This window comes from Pongo abelii, chromosome 3 (genome assembly GCF_028885655.2).
Source record: "Pongo abelii isolate AG06213 chromosome 3, NHGRI_mPonAbe1-v2.0_pri, whole genome shotgun sequence".
Classification (NCBI taxonomy): Eukaryota; Metazoa; Chordata; class Mammalia; order Primates; family Hominidae; genus Pongo; species Pongo abelii.
In genome coordinates, this window is record NC_071988.2 from 6,249,938 (window position 1) to 6,271,122 (window position 21,185).

General features: G+C 54.5%; 1 protein-coding gene across 6 annotated transcripts in view; it reads right to left on the reverse strand.

Moving 5' to 3' along the window:
- Window positions 1-21,185, reverse strand: part of MAN2B2 (mannosidase alpha class 2B member 2) — a 53,277-nt gene that overhangs the window by 5,191 nt on the left and 26,901 nt on the right. For 4 of the 6 annotated variants that reach the window (XM_063722579.1, XM_063722573.1, XM_063722584.1 and 1 more), the window contains 10 exon segments: window positions 20,173-20,363; window positions 19,133-19,289; window positions 16,870-17,003; window positions 12,283-12,557; window positions 8,323-8,514; window positions 7,573-7,825; window positions 6,629-6,739; window positions 6,341-6,533; window positions 3,296-3,433; window positions 169-281 (listed from right to left, as the gene is read on the reverse strand). In XM_063722579.1, the coding sequence (XP_063578649.1) occupies window positions 169-281; window positions 3,296-3,433; window positions 6,341-6,533; window positions 6,629-6,739; window positions 7,573-7,825; window positions 8,323-8,514; window positions 12,283-12,557; window positions 16,870-17,003; window positions 19,133-19,289; window positions 20,173-20,363 (1,757 nt within the window). 6 annotated transcript variants of the gene reach the window in all.

The window sequence follows — 21,185 nt, forward strand, 5'->3', positions numbered from 1 at the left end:
TAATACCTGACAAACCCAGAAGACCACGAAGAAGGGCGGGGTGGGGCCCATACCAGCGTCCATTTGGGAGGACACCCTCGTGGATCTCTCTGCCAAGGCAGTTTCTTGGGGCTTCATCTAGGGTTTGCTTCCCTGGCTTATGGTCTGGATGGGGGAGGGGAAGTTCACCTCCAGATTCACTGTCACTGGCTGAGACAGGACTGGGTCCTCGCCTACTTCATACAGGTGGTGGAGCCGCAGCAGGACACGGTGGAGGTCAGCCTGGACTTCCCCTCGATTGCCTTTGGGGACAGAAGGAAGGTGGCAGTGAAGACCCTCATCAACCAACCCCAATGCCCCCGGTCTATACCTGCTGCTTTACACACTCAGCTCCATTTCCTATTCTTAACCTCCTCAATATGGTTTGGCTGTGTCTCCAACCAAATCTCATCTTGAATTGTAGCTCCCATAATGTCCCCACATGTTGTGGGAGGGACCTGGTGGGAGGTAATTGAATCATAGGGGTGAGTCTTTCCTGTGCTGTTCTTGTGATAGTGAATAAGTCTCAGGAGATCTGATGATTTTGTAAAGGGCAGTTCCCCTGCACATGCTCTCTTGCCTGCCACCATGTAAGACGTGACTTTGCTCCTCATTTGCCTTCTGCCATGATTGTGAGGCCTCCCCAGCCACGTGGAACTGTGAGTCCATTAAACCTTTTTTTCTTCATAAACTACCCAGTCTCGGGTATGTCTTCATGAGCAGCGTGAGAACAGACTAATACACTCCCTGTGAGACAGCTGACATGGCCCCCGCTCGACAAGGAAACCAAGGCTCAGAGAGGGGCAGTCACGTGCCCAAGGCATACAGCTGGTGCGCGGCAGAGGGAGGATTCCCACCCAGGTCTAGCCGACTATAAGGCTGCCCACTATGACACCAGCTGCAATGTTTCCATCCTCGTCCACTGTTGTGGGCATATTGGGGCATGTCCTTAAATACTCCAGTCTCTCCTACCCTGCCTCCTTTGAAGTCAGGGGAGGCTGTGTGGCCTGTGTGGCCAATGCAAAGTGAGCTGAAGTGACGCAGTACTTCCCGGCAGAAGCTTTTTCCTGCCATGGTGAGTGAGGAAGCACGTGCTGCAATACAAACTCCATCAGCAGGGGCGTGGTGGCCACAGCAACAAAAACCTTCCTGCTAACCCCACTGGATGCACAGCATGGGGGAGAAATGAATATATACTGTTAAGACCGTGGGCATTCGGGGCTCTTTGTTAACTGCAGCATACGCCAGCCGCCCTGACTGATATAATGCTGTCATTTGCCACGTGATGTATATGATCTCCTGTCCCATCCCTGACCTTCCCACTCAGAAAGGCTCATTACCATTGCTTCCGTTTTACAGATGGGAAGAGTGAGGCCAGAGGAAAGCACTGAGTTCAAGGTCCTGGAGAGAGGACCGGTTAACACAGGTGCTTCCTAAACCCTGGCTGGTAGAACCTCAGCTCTGCAGCTGTGCCTCAAAGCTGACTGAATCAGTCTGTCTGGGATTAGAATTGAGGCATCAGTATTAAAAAAAAAAATTTGGCAGGGTATGGTGGCTCACACCTGTAATCCCAGCACTTTGGGAGGCCAAGGAGGGCGGATTGCCTGCTGTCAGGAGTTCGAGACCAGCCTGGCCAGTACACTGAAACCCTGTCTCTATTAAAAATACAAAAATTAGCTGAGCATGGTGGTGGGCGCCTGTAATCCCAGCTACTCAGGAGGCTGAGGTAGAATTGCTTGAACCTGGGTGGTGGAGGTTGCAGTGAGCCAAGATCACACCACTGCACTCCAGCCTGGGCAACAGAGAGAGACTGTCTCAAAGAAAAAAAATTTTTTTAGAGACAGGGTCTTGCTCTGTTGCCCAGGCTGGAGTGCTGTAGCATGATCACAGCTCACTGCAGCCTTGAACTCCTGGCCTCAAGTGATCCTCTCACCTCAGCCTCCTGAGTAGCTGGGACCACAGGCATGCATCACCATACCTGGCTAATTTTTTAATTTTTTTGTAGACAGAGTCTAGCTATGTTGCCCAGGCTGGTCTCGAACTCCTGGCCTGAAGTGATCCTGCTACTTCGGCCTCCCAAAGTGCTGGCATTACAGATGTGAGCCACCTCGCCTGGCCCATTTTTAAGAAGCTATCACGGGGTTATGGGGTAGCTGGTTTTCAGAATGGCACAGGGGAATGGCTGCCCAAGATCACAAAAGCCAAGAGGTTTGTGAAAGTGCTTCCATATCTCCTGGTGTGGTGGTGAGGGGTTCCAGCTCCAAAGTCAGGGAAGGCCTCCTGTGTCCCACACAGCAGGAATGGTGAGGGATTCCATTTCACAAGGCGGCTGCAGGTGCCTGGGAAAGCAGGCTCAGGCACACGCCACCACGCCCAGAGAACTTTTCTATTTTTATCTTTATAGAGACAGGGTCTTCCTATGCTGCCCAGGCTGGTCTTGAACTCCTGGGCTCAAGCAATCCGCCTGCCTCGGATTCCCTAAGTGCTGGGATTCCAGGTGTGAGCCACTGCGCCCACCCTTTTCCTCGTATTCTTAATTCTGCAGGTGTGCCAGGCCTTGGGGACCTGAGGATGGCCGAGGCACAGTCCGACCCTGCCTTTCCGCTGCTCACGGTGTAGAGGGGGCAGAGAAGGTGCAGCTGGAGCTCTGGCAACAGGACAAGTCGGTTCCCAGCAGTTGTCGCCTCCTCGGGGAGCCCCCCATCATGCTGTGCAGGGGGATTCCTCTTGCCCTTGTCATTACTGCCTGGTGGCTTGACTGCTTCCGCTCTAGACCAAGCGCTTAGAGAGCCAGGACCTTGCCCACCTTGGTCACTGCTCATTCCCCAAAGCCTGGCATGAGACGTGCTGTTGAATGAGTGAGTGGAAGCTCCCAAGAGTTAGGCTGCCTGAGCTCGGGGGATGAGTGGGAATTTGGGTGTTTGGGGGCTCCAGGAGATCTCCCTGGAAGAAACAGGACTGGCAGGTACCCCTGAGGGTCAGGGGGACTTTAACTAGTTCCTTAGTCTTGGCTGGGGGTGGCGGGCTGAGAGGGATCCATTCAGAATGGGCTGGGGTCACAGGGCTGGGGGCCAGGCCCACCTCGCCTCCAGCTTGCCAAGTGACTGATCACTGACTTTCCCTGGGCCTCACTCTCTCCATGTGCCAGATAAGAAACCAGGTGACCTTGCAGAGCCATAATAGCTCTAAGGTGAGCCCCTGTCTGATGGTGGGCCCGGTGGCTTATTTGACTCAGGGAGGGAGGAGCAGGTCTGAGACCCCAGGGCACTTGGCTCACCTTTCCGGAGATTCTGAGCATGCTCCGTGTGGTTGGAGCTGTAGTGCCAGCCGGGGATGCTCAGGATCTGCAAGTGAAGATTCGGGGGCAGTGTCACAGCCTCTTGCTGCTGGGGTCCTGGGAGCTTCGGTGCAGTCCCTGCAAGGCAGATGGACAGAGTGAGGAGAGGGTTTGGGGCTCAACTCCTCCTCCTGGCAGTCGGAGCTCTGCACATTACATGCCCCTGCCCCTGCCAGCCACTTCCCATGCATCCTTGTGGGTAGCCTACCCCACACCAGCCCAAAGTGTCTGTGCTCCCAATGCCCCAGGCTTCCACTTCCCTGCCTTTGCTCAGACCATAGAGCTTAAGAGCTGGGAGGACCCTGACTCTCCTCAGCCTAACCATCTCAAGCTAGAGACGAGGAAATAGCTCAGAGGGCACAAAGCTTATTCAAGATAACAAGGCAAGTTCATGCACAGCCCTCTTTTCTCTCTCTCTCCTTCCTTCCTTCTTCCTCCCTTTTTTTCCATCCTTCCTTCCTCCTCCCTCTTCCTTCCTTCCTTCTTTCCTTCCTTCTCTCCCTCTTTTTTCCTTCCCCTCCCCTCCCTTCTTTTCCTTCCCCTCCCTCCCTTCCTTCCTCCCTTCTCTCCTTCCTTCCATCCCTCTCTTCTTTTCTTTTCCCTCCCCTCCCCTCCCTTCCCTTCCCTTCCCCTCCCTCCCTCCCTTCCTTCCTTCCGTCCTTCCTTCCTTCCTTCTTTCTAGATAGTGACTTGCTCTGTCACTCAGGCCAGAGTGCAGTGGTGCAATCACAGCTCACGGCAGTCTCAAACTCCTGAGCTCAAACTATCCTCCCTCCTCAGCCTCCCAAGTAGCTGGGACTATGGGCCACCACCCTGGCCAATTTTTAAAAATGTTTTTGTAGAGACAGGGTCTCACAGGCTAGTCTTAAACTCCTGGGCTTAAGTGATCCTCCTGCCTTGCCCTCCCAAAGTGCTGGGATTACAAGTGTGAGCCACCGTGTCCGGCCAGAACCCTGTTTTCTACTCAAGATCTGGGATGCCAGTTCCACCCCTGTTTTGTCATCTACTGGTCTCTCTGCTCAGAAGGCACCTCAGCCCCTACTCCTTTCAAGCCTAGATGTTCAGCTGGAGCTACTGGAGCTACCATCTTCTTACAATACCCCCAGGCCATGCTGATTGGTCCAGGCAGAATCTGGACCAATTGGTCCAATCAGAATCTTTCCCTAGGACTTTTGCACTTGGAACTGGAAAGTCCAAGTCTTAGGTCCTTTTGAGTGCGGGAGACAAAGTTGTTCTTTGAGACCAGCCCCAGAGCTGTTCAGAGTCACATCCCAGGTGGGAGGTGAAGGAACGTTTGCAGACGGAGAGAAGTGCAGGTGAGAGATGAACAGGGACAGCCTCACGAGGGCTCCAGGCCCTGAGACCCAATTACACCCTGCCCTTCCCTTGGTTATGTGGGCCTCACCATACACTCTCCTTGGGGGCTCAGCTAGTTCAAGTTGGGTTTCCCTTACTTGCAACCAACAGAGACCAGAGTGAGGCCAGGTGGGATGCAGATGACAACAGCCATGGGGCTTTCTCAGACACGGCCTCATCTCCCTTTGCAGGAAGAGCCCCAGCTACCCAGAAGGAACCACTGACTGGTCTGGGAGCAGAACCTGACCCTGCTAGGCCAATCAGATTTCCTCTTCTGGGAATCTGAAGCATGGGAACCAGAGGTGGCTCAATGGCCATCCTGGGAGACATGGCTGTGAGCCTCTGCTCCTGAGATGCCCAGAGCTGCTCTGCCCTGTGCCTCTCCAGACCTTGTGTCCAGCTCCTCCTTAGGTTCCATGAGCTTTTCCAGGCTCTGCCCAAATAGCTGCCCCTTCAGGCTCCGTTACTTCCAAAGAACCTTAATTGACACCCCCTGGACCTGATCCCTGACCTCCTCCCAGCTGTGGTCTCACGCTCCTCCACACCCACGAAACACCAGGCCCTCCATGGCATGGCTCCTTCTCCACCCTGAATCCTGGCTCTATACGAGCACGCCTCCCCTGTCCAACAGCCCAGGAAAACTCTCCTGGGTCAGGGTTGCTCTTCTGCATCTCCAGTGTATGGTACAGGCACACTGCAAGTGCTCAGAATATGCTTGTTGCATGGGTGAGTGACAGCCTGCCTGCTGGCTACTGCCCTGGGAAGGTTCTGGCTCTAAAACGAAAGCAGGGAGAACCTTAAAAGCACATGCTAATCAAAACCTCCATAGGTGAGTAGAAAAAGAAAAGAGTTTAAGGATTAGTGAGAATGGCAGCAAATTGTATCTAGGTCTTGCAGCTCCAAAAGACCATCTTTAAATGTAATCATTGTTTAATGTTTCTCATGTTCTGCTACTTTATAGAGACACAGAACTACATGGTTGTTGATCTGATCTTCAGAAGCCTCAGTGGAGGTACAGAATAAGTCCTTCAGGTTAGACTATAGATTAGAAATACCCCCACCTGGTAACAGCACACCTAGATTCAGACCAAACTTGTCTTTTATTTTTACTTTTGAGACAGAGTCTCGCTCTGCCACCCAGGCTGGGGTGCAATGGTGCAATCTCAGCTCCCTGCAACCTCTGCCTCCCGGGTTCAAGCGATTCTCCTGCCTCAGTCTCCCATGTAGCTGGGATTACAGGATTACAGGCATGTGCCACCAAGCCCAGCTAACAAACCAGTCTTTTAAATGCTAAGCCTCCAGACCTAAAGTGACATGGTGACATAATGTCATATTAAGAAAGGAAAAGATACATCAGAGAAGAAAATGGAGAAGACACAGGGAAGAGGCATGTGGTGAAATGGGTGAGCCCCAGCTCTGTACCTACTAGTTGTATGACCTTAAGTGAGCCACTGTTTGTCCTCAGTTTGCCCACCTGTTAAATGAGGGGCTTGGGCTAGAGGTCCCTGAGGTTGCTTCCTGCCCAAAAGCTGCCCAGATTCATGAGGGCACAGGCCCCTCCCAAGGCCCGCCCTGGCCTGGCTGGTGCTGGGGCAGTGATGATGTTACTCTGAAAGGGCGCCCCTTTACCGGCGAGGTCTCCGAACAGCACCACGGGCCTGTGCTGCAGCGCCATTGCGCTCCTCTGGCGCAGGGCAGTGGTGAGGGACCAGGATCCCAGCAGAAGCCAGAGCACTGGGTGGACGATTGAGGTGTCGTTCAGTGTGAGGTTGTAGCCCAGGTCCCAGTCGAAGTTGTTCCACAGCCGCCGGTGAAGCATGACCTGTGGGAAGGCATTGTCCAAGAGGCCCGGCTTGCACCTGGGCATGCCTGTGGGGGGCCGCGAGGGGCTGCTGCAGGACAGACTGTGCCTCCTACCTCCACCTGCCCGTTCCCTTGGCTGGAGATGCCATGTGCCCGCTCTGACAGCAACACAAGCCTGCTTTTGCCATCCTCCATGAAGGCCGACTGAACCATGGGGTAGTAATTCTGCAGACAGAAACATCCCCAGGCGGGCAATTGGGGCGAAGGGCAAGGTAGGTCAGGCATCACCCTCTTGCCACCCCAGCTAGTGCTCCCCATAGGCACAGCAGCAGCATGGGGCTGGGACCCTGACTTTGGAGACCAACAGACTGGGGTTCAGACACCAGCTCTGTGGCTTCCTAGCATACGGCCCAGCTGACGTGGGTGCAGGCCCTGGCCAAGCCCTGGCCACGCATCATCTCATGGATCCTCAGAATGACCCTTTGATGAAGCAGCCATTTTACAGCAGAGGAAACCGAGGCACAAGCCAAGGCACATACTATTCTTGTCTGTGGTAGCACCAGAATTCAGACACCAGTCTGACTCACAGCCTGCACGCTCAAGCCCTGAACGGGCAGACACACAGGCTTTAAAAGAATTCTCTCTGGAGGCCAGGCACGGTGGCTCACGCCTGTAATCCCAGCACTTTGGGAGGCTGAGGCACTTTGGGTGGATCACCTGAGGTCAGGAGTTCAAGACCAGCCTGGCCATCGTTGTGAAACCCCATCTCTACTAAAAATATAAAAATTAGCTGGGCATGGTGGCAGGCGGCTGTAATCCCAGCTACTCAGGAGGCTGAGGCAGGAGAATCGCTTGAACCTGGGAGGCAGAGGTTGCAGTGAGCTGAGATCGCTCCATTGCACCCCAGACTGGGTGACAGAGTGAGACTCCATCTTAAAAAAAAGGAAAAAAAATTCTCACTGGAGACCTCTACTGGCCTCTACTGCTGCAAGTTGATGCTTAATGGGTCCAGGAAAGGCGCCATCGGGAGTGTGCCTTGTGGGCATTGCAGGGTATACCCGGGCGATGCTGTTGTTCACATAGGAAACGTAGGGCCTCCGCTGCATCTGGTAGCCGTTGTTGTCTGAGTAGATGACCTGCTGGCTGTTTAGGTTGGTGCTGGTCCTCAGGACAGCCTCGCGGTTCAGCTCCAGGGGGCCGGCTTGGTACTCCTGCTCTATCCGGTGGCAGAGCAGCTCCCCGTCATGGCCCTGCAGCACATGGGTGAGCCGGGAGCGGATTGCATACGTGTAATTCCGTGCTGTCATGTTCCTGGAGGAGAAGGGAGCGTCAGTAAGTAAAGCTCCAGGAACCTTCTAGATGCTTCCTTTTCTCTTCCCTTCCTTTGTGTGGGCAGGGTGGGCAGGGCAGGGCAGGGCCGAAAGGCAGGGAGCCTTCTTGGGCCATGCGGACAATAGCACTACCCAGGACCCCGAGTGGCTGGGAGCAGCCTGGTTCCCCGACACCGCAGGGCTGCCATGCCGGGCCTGCCTTACATCTGCTCTGATCATGGAAGAACAGGTGCTCTGTGGGCCCCAGGGTCTGTGGGTCTCTCTCTCAGCTCTGAACTTAGCTCCCAACCAATGTGACACCACACGCAAACGCAGCCAGCACACAGACACCAGAGCAATTCATTTCTTCATCAAACCACGTGTCAAGCACGGCCCGGGAGCTGGGGTTCAGAGCAAAGACAGACCCTCATTCACTGAGCTGCCTGCACGCATGCGCTGACTGTGCCGGGCTGTGGGGGTCACCCCGGGGGGAAGCACCTGTAGAAGTACTGCCGGATCTCAGTCACGAGCTGTCCCGCCACGATCTCCATTTCCACAGCTTCCCACGCGGGCACTGCGGCCTTGCCCGGTGTGAACAGGTAGTTATCAGAAATGGGGCCCTGTTTCACATCCCCGTTGACGTGGTACTCCAGGAATTCCTGGGTCACGCGCACCGTTTGGTTACTCTGTCTGCAGAGGCAGGAGAGAGGAGATGTCATTTTCATCCTGCACAAGGTCTCACAGACGCTGGCGAGCCTCTCTCTCCAGATGCCATCTGAGTGGCCTGCGTAGCACTCACGAGGCCATGTGACTCAGCTCATCTAGAAGCCCTGAGACCCCACCCACAGCCAGTGTGGCCTTAGACTCCATCCCGTCCCAGAACGGGTCACAAACGAGAAGAGGGACAGAGCCTGCAGACAGGAACCGTGAGCCGTCAGCAGAGGGCACCCCCAAGAGGTGGAACTGGCTCACCCAGGTTGTGATCTGCTGACTCTGAGCTGTCCAGCAGGACACCCATGTCATGGGCCAGAGCCTTCACTGATTTCACCTGGTTAAATTCTCCCAACCCCCAAGGGCAGGGACTATTAACCCATCCCACTCCCGAGGCATCAGAGGCTGGAAGTTGTGACATCATGCACCCAAGATCACACATCTAGGAAGTGTGCAAGCCTGAACTCAAATTCAGCCCCGACTTTAAATTCTGTGCTCCCTCCCTTCTATTAGGATGTTTGTGTTAGGACAGAGGATGGGAGAAGAGCAGGAGGGGGTCAAGTATTTTAATTGTAAAATGCAATCTTTGGCCTAACCAAGTGCACAAGTGATGTATTTGCATCTGAGTCTGGCCTGGCTGTGGGTGGACAATGAGGTGGATGGCCTCTGCACCCACTTCTCTGTGGGATCGTGGTGAGGGTGGGGAAGGAAAGGGAGGCAGGCTGTGGAGGGTTCTACTGAGTGCTGGTGGAGGAGGAGAAAGAAAAGAATTGAGGCCTCTGGCCCTGGACCCCTTCCCCGCACCATCCTTTTAAAAAGCTCCCCCAAGGGCCATCAAAAGAGTAAAAAGACAAGCCACGGAATGGCAGGAGGCATTTGCAAATCATAAATCTGACAAGGGACTTGTAGCTAGAATATATAAAGAACTCTTACAACTCAATAATAAAAGACAAGCCAATTTAAAAATAGGTAAAGGATCTAAAGACACATCTCACCACAGAAGATATGCTAGTGACCAGTAAGTACATGAAGAGATGCTCAACACCATTAGCTAGCAGGGAAATGCAAATCAAAACCATCAGGAGATGCCACTTCTCGCCCACGAGAATGGCTATAATTGAAAAGACAGAAAATAACAAGTGTGGGCGAGGATGTGAAGAAATCGGAACCCTCATCCGCTGCTGGGAGGAACAGAAAATGGTGCAGCTGCTTTGGAAAATGGTCTGGCAGTTCCTCAAAGAGTTAAACATAGAGTTAGCTTATGACTGAGTAATTCTACTCCTAGCTATGTACCCAGGAGAAACGAAAATGTATGTCCACACAAAAACTTGTACATGACTGTTCAGAGCAGCATTATTGATAGTAGCTAAAACATGGAAACAACCCAAATGTCCATCAACTAAAGAATGGATAAACAAAATGTGGTACATACATGCGATGGAACAGTATTCAGCCATGAAGAGGAACGAAGTACTGATACGTGCTACGATACTGATGAACCTTGAAAACATGCTAAGTGGGCTGGGCATGGTGGCTCACGCCTGTAATCCTAGCACTTCGGGAAGCTGAGGCAGGCGGATCACTTGAGCTCAGGAGTTTGAGACCAGCCTGAGCAACATGGTGAAACCCCATCTCTACAAAAAACACAAAAATTAGCTGGGTGTGGTGGTATGCACATGTAATCCCAGCTACTCAGGAGGCTGAGGTGGGAGGATCACTTGAGCCCCAGAGGAGGTTGAGGCTGCAGTGAGCCATGATTGAGCCACTGCACTCCAGCCTAGATTACAGAGTGAGATTCTGTCTCAATCAATCAATCAATCAATCAATAAAAAAGGGGAAAAAAGAAAATATGTGAAGTGAAAGAAGTGAGCTGCAAAAAGTCCACATATTGTATGAACAGGTAAATCCATATAGACAGAAATAGACTAGGATTGCCAGGGCCCGTGGTGGAGGGGAAGATGGGGAGTGATTGCTCAACAGCATGAAGTTTCTTTCTGGAGTAATGAAAATGTTCTAAAATTGATTGTGGTGATGGCTGCACAACTCTGTGAATGTACCAGAAACCACTGAATTGCCCACTTTAAATGGGTGAATTGTGTGGTATGTGAAGTGCATCTCAGTCAAGCTGTTACATAAGGAACAAAAGCGCTCCCTTCAACCCACACTGCCCTGGGGTTGATGTCTACACCCTTGGCTTCCCACCCCAGGCCTCTGCACAGGCAGTCTCCTTCCTATGGAACAACCTCCCCTATGCCCTTCGAGGCCTGAGGCCTGGCCCCAGGTGTCATCTCCAGATGGCCCCTACTCTGAATACCAACAGCTCCTCCTTTCTGCTCAGGTGACAGGCACTGGTTTTGCAAGGCTTACCCCTGGTGGGGTTTTGGGAGCCTAATAAGAACTCCTTTGTCCTCACTGGAGTTTAAAAGCAAGAGAGACAGACAGGGCCACGAACGGGACAGGACGGCCTGAGCTCCAGTGCTGGAAATGCCTGGTGGGACCCTGGCTTAGGCATGTGGGGTCCGTGGGCTGCCTTAAGGGGCATGTACAGAAGGGGTGTGGGGCCTGAGTGAGGAAGGGGCAGGGCACATTCTGCCTTTCCTGGCCTAACCTGGCAGGCTCGGACCATGCTGGGGCTTCCCCCATTTCTACAGCTCCTCTGCCCAACTCCCCCCTTGCCAGCCACCCATGCTGGCTGCTGTCACCCCTGCACCTGCCCCGCTCTCCCTCAGGAGCCACTGGGGGAAGAGGAGTACAGACCTGACTGGGGCCCCATTCCCAGAGAAGTCATGGAGCTCTGTGGGCAGGGAGCTGCTGACAGTGACCTCGAGCTGAGCTCCCCTGATACACACTTCAGTACAAACGCCCCTCTCCCTTCTTCTCTCCCTCCTCTTCTTCTGTCCCCCCTCTCCCCTTTCCTGTCCCCTCACTTTCTGCCATGTACTCCTCTCGGTTAGGAGGTCACGTCGGGAGACAAGGTGGGTGTTCTGGCAGAGGCAGCTGGGCCTGATGAAGACTGCACCAGACGTGGCCTAGGAAGGACAAACCAGCCACGAGGTCTTTCTTGGGAGGTCAGCTGCCCACTCTGATGTCCACAAATAGCTGCTGAATGAATACATGAATGAATGAATGAATCAATGGGTGGTTGGGTGAGTGGATGGATGGATGAATGGGTAGGTACGTAGGTGGGTGGGTAGATGGATGGATGATGAATGAGTGGGTAGGTAGATGTATGGATGGATGGGTAAGTGGGTAGGTGGATGGATGAGTGGGTGGATAATTGGGTGGATGGATGGATGGATGGATGGATGGATGGATGGATGGATAACTGGGTGGGTAGATAACTGGGTGGGTGAATAGATGGGTAAGTAGACAGGTGGGTGGGTGGGACTAGATGATTTTGAAAGTCCCGTCCTGCTTTAAAGACAGTAACACTGCTGAATAGAGATTTTATGTTTCTCTAAATTAAAAAAAAAAGTGGATAACAATAATTATTTTTTCCCAGAGTGAGTCCCTCAATGCTCATTTTTTTCTATGGATCAACAGCCCTGGAATGAAAAAGTATAAGAAAGCCTTTCCTGCACTGGCCCAGGCTCACACTTCTAAAATTAAAGATCACAATAGCAGGAAGGGGTTTCACCACCATTTGCTCATTCTCCAAGTGAGCAAATGGAGAATCCAGGTAGGGGCCTGACATGCCCAGGCTCCAGGCATGCCTGTGCCTCAGAGACAGCAATGGCTGCACCTTACCTCTCCCAGATGCTGTGCATCAGGTTGGTATCCTGGTCGAGCAGCACAGTGTAGCAGTCGTTTGCCACAGGCACCAAGTGCCTGCCCACATGGCTGGTGCGTCTCCTCAGCCTGCGGCCAAATTGAAGGGTGGTGGCCACAGTGGCAGCTGGCTCCTGGGTGCCCTCTTGGGCCCCTGCAGTGGGTCTGATGCTGTAGTGTCGGTAACTGAGGCCTGGGATTGTGGTCAGAATAAGCAGGTCATACACAGATGGGGTCTCTGTTGAGTTCTGGATCTGCAAGGCCAGCAGGATGAGACTTGTTAACTGTCAGCTCACACATCTTCTGGAATGGGGTGCTCACTACCTGCTGAGGCAGCAGTGTCTTTCCGTCACTCGGACCCTGGCGAGTTCTCCTCCCTGCCCCCAGTTCTGGCTTTCTCCTCTTGGACCCCCACAAACCACATCAGTCCTGGGAGAACCCTTCAGCGACCTGAAGATAGCTGGTTCTTGGGGTCCCCAAAGCTTCTCTTACTCCCAGCTCCTGAACTGGGAGCTCCTGAACACCCCCAGCTCCTTTAATCATCCTTCATCAACCAAAGTGATGACTCCCAAAAGCAAACCCAAATCCACTGACCTCTTCCGGAACCTGAGACGCACAAATACAGCTTCTTGCTTGATGCCTGCACCTGGATGTCCACAGCTGACCTCACCAGCTACCCCATCCCACCCACACCTGCTCCCCCCAGCATCCCCATCCAACGATGGCCCTTCCAGCACCTACCCTGCACCTTCTGCTCCCTGCTGTCCAGCTTTCTCCACCCCTACCCCCTAGTCATCCCATCCCTCAGTCACTCCCCTTCCCCATCCCCCAGGCATCCCCATCCCTCACCCTCCAGCCACTCCCACACACCACCACGGCCCCCCACCGCCTTCTTGAGGCCTCTCATCTCCCTTCCCTGTAGCCTCTGCCTGGTCACAGCTACTGTGGCCCCTCCCTAGGTAACTGCCCAGCATCTGCACTGCTGTCCCCACATCCACTCCTGTGCCTACAAACCCATCCACTGCAGCAACCAGAGCGAGCTTTTCGAGACTCTTGTCTGCTGCAATCGGGGAAGGAAGCCTCCTCTGGGACCCAGCCTCCTCCCTGCAGTGACCTTCCTCTGTCCTCTGGCCCTTGGGGCTCCAGCATCACCAACCCTTCCTTCCTGACACTCCTGCCCTTTCCTGCCTCTGAGCCTGTGCCACGCTGTACCCTCCACCTGGACTACCTTCTCCTGGGCGGGGCCATCCCCCGATCTTCTCATCCCCATGTGGAGGGACTTTTCCAGGTTAACCCTCCTCGCCTCTGCTCACCTCCGAGGTGTCTGATTTGGGGAGGGAGGCTGGAGGGGGGCACTGTGCCCCCTCAGTTCCTGTACCCCGGTGGGGAGGCCTTTTGGGGGGCCCTATTAGCAAGCCCAGTAATGGTGTACATGCCTCCCAACCCAGCCTTTATCCCAAGTACAGCAGACACCTGTTCCCTGTCTGCCTGATCCTGCACTGATGCGGCCTGGCCCACCTATTTAAAATGTGTCCCCAGCCCCTGCAACTTGCTGTAGTGACTGTCCCCCTCACGGTGGTCATCGCCTATCATATTCCATATCTTTCTTATTTTACTTATCACCTGTCTCCCCTACTGGAATAGATGCCCCAGGCAGTGGGATTTGTGTCTGTTTGGTTAGTACACCATGCCCAGACCCTAGAACAGGGGCTGACAGACAGTAGGAGCTCCAGAAATGTATGTTGAGGGAATCTACTCTTAATAGATGCTGCATCTGAGTGGGGAAGGGGTGTGTGTGGGGGTCTGCTCAGACCTATACCCTCCCCTCGCCTCTCCCTGTGCTGTACAAACTCTTCCTCGGTCTCAGTTCTAGCTGAGGGCCCCTCCCCTGGCTCCTGAGTCACTACTCCACACCGTCACCATCCACGTCTGTGTCCTGGGATGGGGCCTGGCCTCATCAGGTCCAGGGGCACAGCACCCAGCCCAGGGCTGGGCCCAGGATGGGCATTCGGGAGCTTTGCTGAGTGAATGAGTGATGTCAGCCCCTCCTCCACCTCCCCAAGAAGGGTCAGCTGGGTGGCGTGTCTGGCGCCCTCTGGAACCGGAGTTGGCCTGACCCACGTGGGGTGTCTGGGTGGTGTGGAGAGAGGCAGTCCGGCCCCATCCTTAACATCGGCACCTCCATTAAAGCACCCCTTTAAGATTCCTGAAGGCTTTCTCACATGCCAGGGTGGAAATTCATATTAGATCACAAATATTCCCAAAGTCAGGGGAGTGAGGGAAAGCTTCCCACACGTGAGGCCCTTCTAGGGATCAGCCCATACAAGGGGGCCCAGCGAACAGGAATGTGAACAGGCCTGGTATGGTGGCTCAGGCCTGTTATTCCAGCTCTTTGGGAGGCCAAAGTGGGAGGATTGCTTGAGGCCAGGAGTTTGAGACCAGCCTGGGCAACATAGACCCTGCCTCTACCAAAAAACAAAAGAATTAGCCATGTGTGGTGGTGTGCACCTGTGGTCCCAGCTATGCGGGAGGCTGAGGTGGGAGAATCACTTGAGCCTGGGAGGTCGAGGCTGCAGTTAGCTGTGATTGCGCCACTGCACTCCAGCCTGCATAACAGGGTGAGACTTTGTCTCAAAAAAATAAAAAAGGAAAACTGACACTAAAAATTGTTTTGAAAAGTGTAAGCAGGGCACAACAGTTGAAAGGCTAATGCCACCTCCTAACTCCCACTCGGCATGAGTGATGCCCCGGACTGAATGTCTGTGTCCCCTCAAATGGCTGACGTCCGGATTCCAAGTCATCACTTAGGAGTGGGGCCTTGGGGAGGTGATTAGGTCAGGAGGGTGCGGCCCTCAAGAATGGGATTAGTGCCCTCGTAAAAAAGACCTCAGAGAGTTCCCTCAGCCTCTTGTGCCATGTGAGGACACACAGGAAGATGGCAACCAGGAAGAGGCCCTCACCAGAACCCGGCCATGCTGGCTGGCACCTTGATCTTGGACTTCCTGCCTCCAGAACTGTGAGAAATAAATGTATGTCATTTAAGCCATGTAGTCTATGAGACTTTGTCATGGCAGCCCAAGCAGGCTGCGACAGATGAGGCCCTTATCTCCCATAGCGTGACCCCATTAGTGCCGGGCACAGTGCCAGGCCTGGGTGCAGAGAAAGGCTCAGTTCACAGCTGGTGGGGCTTGAATGTGGAGCCTGCTCCACCTGTCCCTCGCTGGGGGACTTTGACCAGTCCCTTAGTCTCAGCAGGCCTCCGAGTACACGAGGGGATGACAGCGATAATGACACAGATGGCCCTCGGCTTCTGGCCACGTTGAATGCCCTAAGCCCAGTATCAGTCCGCTGGGTAGATCCAACTGCCCTCAATGGCTGTGTGTCCCTGGGTGATGTCTTCCTACAAGGGCAGGCTGTCACACTTTCACTCGAACCACGGCTTTGATTGACCAAGAAAGGTTTGGAGGTTGGGAGTTTGCCACCTCCCAGCTGTGTGACCTCAGGGACTCTATGTGGTACAGTAAACATAGAAAGATTTGGTCTTTGTCTGCAGCTCTTGCCACAGAGCTCCTAACACCATTGGAACTTCCTGAGTGATAGGAGTGTTTTCTAAAGTTCATAACAAGCCCCTTCCAACCTTATCTGAGCTTATGCTGTTGAGGTGCCTTCTGGCAAGGCCCATAGGTGGCTTCAGGATGGGGCTGCTCCCAAGGAAGCGAGCCCGGGTTAGAGGGCTGGGATGCTAGGCCCTCCCTGCTTCCACCTCGCCAGTGCTCCCTGCAGCTGTCCCTGAGTTGTACCCTTTCTTTCTTTTTTTTTTTTTTGAGATGGAGTCTCACTCTTGTTGCCCAGGCTAGAGTGCAGTGGCGCGATCTCAGCTCACTGCAACCTCCGCCTTCCAGGTTAAAGCGATTCTCCCGCCTCAGCCTCCCAATTATTATACCAGTGTGCGCCACCACGCCTGGCTAATTTTTGTACTTTTAGTTAGAGACGGGGTTTCACCATGTTGGCCAGGATGGTCTCAAACTCCTGACCTTGGGTGATCCACCCGCTTCGGCCTCCCAAAGTGATGGGATTACAGGTGTGAGCCACCGCACCCAGCCAGTTGTACCCTTTCTAACAAAACTGTCATGGTAAGTATGGCACTTGCCTGAGTTCTGTGAGCTGTTCTAATGAATTATCAAACTTGTGTGTGTGTATCATGGGAACCCCAGAATTCAGTCAGCAGGACACAAGTGTGGTAGCCCAGGAACCCCATTTGTGGCTGGCATCTGAAATTAGGGGTCTTGGGAGATTTTGGGCCCCTAACTCGTGGGGTCTGTGCTCACTCCAGGTACTTAGTTCAGGAATGAATTGATTTTAGGACACTCAGTTGGTGTCAGAAAAGTGGAGAATTGGGTGGTGTTGGGAAAAAAAAACCACTTTGCTTCTCTGAGCCTCAGTTTCCTCTTCTGTAAAACAAAGGCGATAAGGCCTCCCTTGCAGGGTCAGAAGAGACAATGTGCCCGGCCCGGAGCAGGTTCAGCAAGCAGCCAAGGCCCCTCCAGCAGGATTTGGTGTCTATACCTGCGAGGGCACTGGGTGGCCCGCCTCATCTGTGACGTGGACTCCAGGGAAACCAACAGTCAGGGTGACGATGGTGGTGACCGTCCAGGCCAGTGGGTTGTAGACGGAGGCAAAATGTCCTGCAGGCCCTGCACCTGCACACAGAGAAGAGGCTTTGCTTGTGCCATGTGACTCACCTTCTGGAATGGGGTGCTTACTGGGTGCCCCTCAGTACGAGGGAAACTGAGGCAGGTGAGATGCAGCCCTCCAGAACTCCCAGGGGAGCCGAGAAGGGGGCAGGCCAACAGGTGTTTCCCACAGACACAGCGTGGGCTACGTTCTGCAGTCTGGCTTCCAGGGCAGGGCAGGCGGAGGGGCTCGGAACATAAGGTGTCCGTGTCGCCCTGGAGAACTGAGGTTCTATTCGTTCCTCACACATCTCTGTCAGCCCATTTTGCTGATGAGGAAACAGGTCCAGAGAAGTACAGCCACCCGCTCAAGGTGACCCAGCTTCTAAGGCCTGGCTCCAAAGCTTTGAGTGCTGGGCACTGTGAGCCACCAGGGAATTCTCTGGAGCCCAGAGGGTCAAGTCCATTGCCTAGCCTGGCATTTTAGGTCCCTGTGATGAGGACCTGGCCTCTCTTTCTGTTGCATCCTACCAGCCCATGTGTGTGAGCTCTGGCCACACCTAAGAACTCCTGGATCCCTGAACCCAGCACACACTTCCAGCCTCCCTGCCTCTGCCTGGGCTGTTCCCTCTGCCAGGGACACCTTTCCTGGTCTTCTCTACCTATTCACAGCTTGGGGAAGCCTCTCCTGTGTGTTCATTGGAATGACAGCTCCTCAAAAGGCCCCACATGGCAGTGAAGCCAGACCCCAGCTGAGAGCTCCAGATCTGCCACTGTCTCTTCCACCTGGCTGGTGTTCCTGAGGCCAGGGGGCCTTCCAGAGCCTGCAGGTTGGATGGGATTACGCACAGACAGAGATGGGAGGGGAAGGGCATGTTAGATGCTAGGGCAGTGGGCAGGCCAGAGCTGGGACACCAAGAAGTACAAGGCAGCCAGGTGTGGTGGCTCTTGCCTGTGATCCCAGCACTTTTTTTTTTTTTTTTGAGACGGAGTCTCGCTCTGTCGCCCACGCTAGAGTGCAGTGGCGCGATCTCGGCTCACTGCAAGCTCTGCCTCCCGAGTTCACGCCATTCTCCTGCCTCAGCCTCCCGAGTAGCTGGGACTACAGGTGCCCGCCACCACACCCGACTCATTTTTTGTATTTTTAGTAGAGACAGGGTTTCACCGTGTTAGCCAGGATGGCCTCGATCTCCTGACCTCGAAATCCACCCGCCTCGGCCTCCCAAAGTGCTGGGATTACAGGTGTGAGCCACCGCGCCCGGCCAGATCCCAGCATTTTGACAGACCAAGGTGAGAGGACTACTTGAACCCAGGAGTTAGAGACCATCCTGGCAACATGGCGAGACCCTGTCTCTCCAAAAAAAATAAGCCTAGGTGACAGAGCGAGACCCTGTCTCAAAAAACAAAAAACAAGAAGGAAGTGCAAGATGACCAGGTGCAGGCTGTGGGTGGGACCTGGGGGCCTATGCATAGAAAAGTCTCATGCGGGTGGAGGGCCGTCAACGTGTCTTCATTTGTCCAGGATCTTCCCAGTTTGGAAACCCCTCAGTCCCAGGCACACTGGCATGTGATCAGTCACTCTACACATGGGAAAACTCACAGTCAAAGAGGCTGGTCCCACGGCTGCCCTGCTGTGATCTCAGCCAAGTGGAGTTCGGGAGGGAGTGCCGGGAGCCAGGAAGGGACGGGGTCCCTGAGGACACCGGCGTACTCTCTGCAAGGCTGGGCAGCACCGAGTTCAGGTTCAATCCCTGCTCTGCTCCTTCCTACCCGACTTGCCCTGGGCTAGCATATAACTTGAGTCCGTTTCCTCGGCTATAAAATGAGGACAGTAACCATTCCTATTTTGTACAGATTTTGTGAGGCATTAAATTCAATACTGCATGAAGGGTATTTTGAGCTTAGTAAATGCTCAAAACATGTTAGCTGCTATTTCTGGCTCTTCTTGTAACATCACCAACCCTTCCTCATTGCACGGCTGAGCAAGCAGAGGCTGGGAGGACTGAAGCCACCTGTCCGAGCTCTCACCATGGGGAAGGGCGACATGGGTGATGTGGACTCAGAGTCTGAAGCTGGGGTCGTTGAGCCCCTCCCTTGACCCCCTCAGGCTCTCCCTTCATAAAGGGGCCACAGCCTCCCTGCAGGGCCCGGCTCACCGGAGCTGGCCGCCATGGGTGCCTGGGGCTGGAGCTTGTCTAGGATGATGGAGGCCATCAGCTTGCGCACGCCTAGCATCCCCGAGGCCAGGTGCGTCACGTACATATCTCTCACCTTGGGGGACTCAGTCCCAGTGATGGCATCATGGTGCTGGACCTGCAGCAACCCCCAGAGGGGAGGAAGAACACTATCAGGACCTGACTCTGCGAGGCACCTACTAGGCGCTGGCTCTCATTCTGGCTTGCCACGTGCCAGTGGAGAAGGGGGCAGTCCTTGCCATTTTACAGAAGGGGGAACTGAGGCCAAGAGAAGCTGAGGAGCTCGCCCAACTTTTCCTGCCCTTGTGGGAACTCATTGTCCCCCATCTCTGGACCCCCTACTCTGATGGACCCTAAAGTCACCTCATTTCTCCCACAACACAATGACATGTTCTGCCAGCAGTTCCTTTTGGGGAACTGTTACAGTGTCATGGCTGGTGTGACCCTTTTTTGGATAGGTGACTGAGGACAAGTTACAGGCTGTCTTGGGTCTGTTTTCCCATCAGTACAGTAGGGAATGGGTGGAGACAGAAACTCATGAACTGGCTCTTCAGCAGCCACTGCACCAAGCAGGCTATGCACACCAGCACATTCAATTGCCCCACCGTCCTCCTGGGCAAGCTCGTTGTTCTCATTGTACAGGAGGGAATTAGGTCTCGGGTGGGCGTGGGAATCATGTGCCTGACGTCACACAGCTAAGCCGAGATTTGGATGCAGGCAGGGCTGTCCGACACAAATGCCACTCCACCCTGTCCTTTATCCCTCTTGCTAAACTGCTACAAAGCTTAACGAGGCCACCAGCTGGATGGATCAGGCTGTGGTTTCAGCCTTGGTCTGGGTTCACCATGCACCGGCCTTGTAACCAAAGGGAACCTCAGTTTCACCTCTGTAAAGTGGGGCCTCTAGTGCCCCAGGACTGGAAGGATTGGCTAGGACAAGGGAGGGGAGGTACGCAGCATGGGAGGTTCCAATCCTGCCACTGGGGCTAAATGTGGTGTTACCTCGGAGACGGCCCAGCGAAGCTGCTGGAGCTGCTGCAGGGCCCAGGTGGGGTCCAGATGCCCACAGGGGGCTGGCCACATGTAGTGTGTGAACATGGACTCCCCGGCATACAACAAGGCGCTGGCTCGCCGGGCCAGCCCCTTCAGTGCGCTGCGGGACGTGTAGAAGCCCGTCCAGGCCTGGAATGGTTCTGGGAGACAAAGGAAGACAGTGAGCTTGAGACGGCATGACCCAGAAGTCTGCTAAGCTCCAGCCCTGGAAGAGCTGAGAAGCTGGGGCTGCAGAGGCAGCCTCTGCCAGGGTCACCCAAGGAGGCAGGCCGGGCAGGCAGTGAGCCCAGGGCTTACGGCTCCCAACTCAGGCCTCCTCCCATAGCCAGACTAGGAACTGCCCAGAAAACCCTGGACGGGCCTTGGGCAGCGTGGGGGAGACGGGCTGCACTGGGGCAGGTGGGGTGGGGTGCTGAAGGATCGTGATCGGAGGCAAGCCCAGGGGGCCTAGGAAACACAGAACAGCTGTGTGAGCAAGGGGCCTGGGAGACCCGGGGGGAAGAGGAGGAGCCAGCTGGGCAGGACCCCATTGAGAAGGGCCTAGACTGCACAGAGGCCTTCATGTGTGACATGGGCATGGGGAGGCCAGGACAGGCATGCGTTTCAGCAGGGATTCTCTGGGCGTCCAGGGAGGATGGATGGTAGGGGGCAGCAAGGGCTCAGAGACCCCAGGGAGCCACTGTCCTGATGCAAGGCAGAGAGGATGAGGATGCCCAGGGCCCATGCAGGAGGCAGGAAGGCTGAACCCTCCCAGGGAGTGGCTGTCTGTCTCAGAAGGGAGCTTCCTATTGCTTCTGCTTTCCTGCTTCTTGGCGTTTGGGATGTGCCCAGATTTGCCTTGATTCCCTGTTCTTCCCCCACTGGTCCTCCACAGTGACTGGGAGGGGTGGTCACATGGCCCAGGGGACAGGCCACAGCCTGTGGGTCAGATGGGGTCCTCCACAGCTTTGCAGCCATGTTGA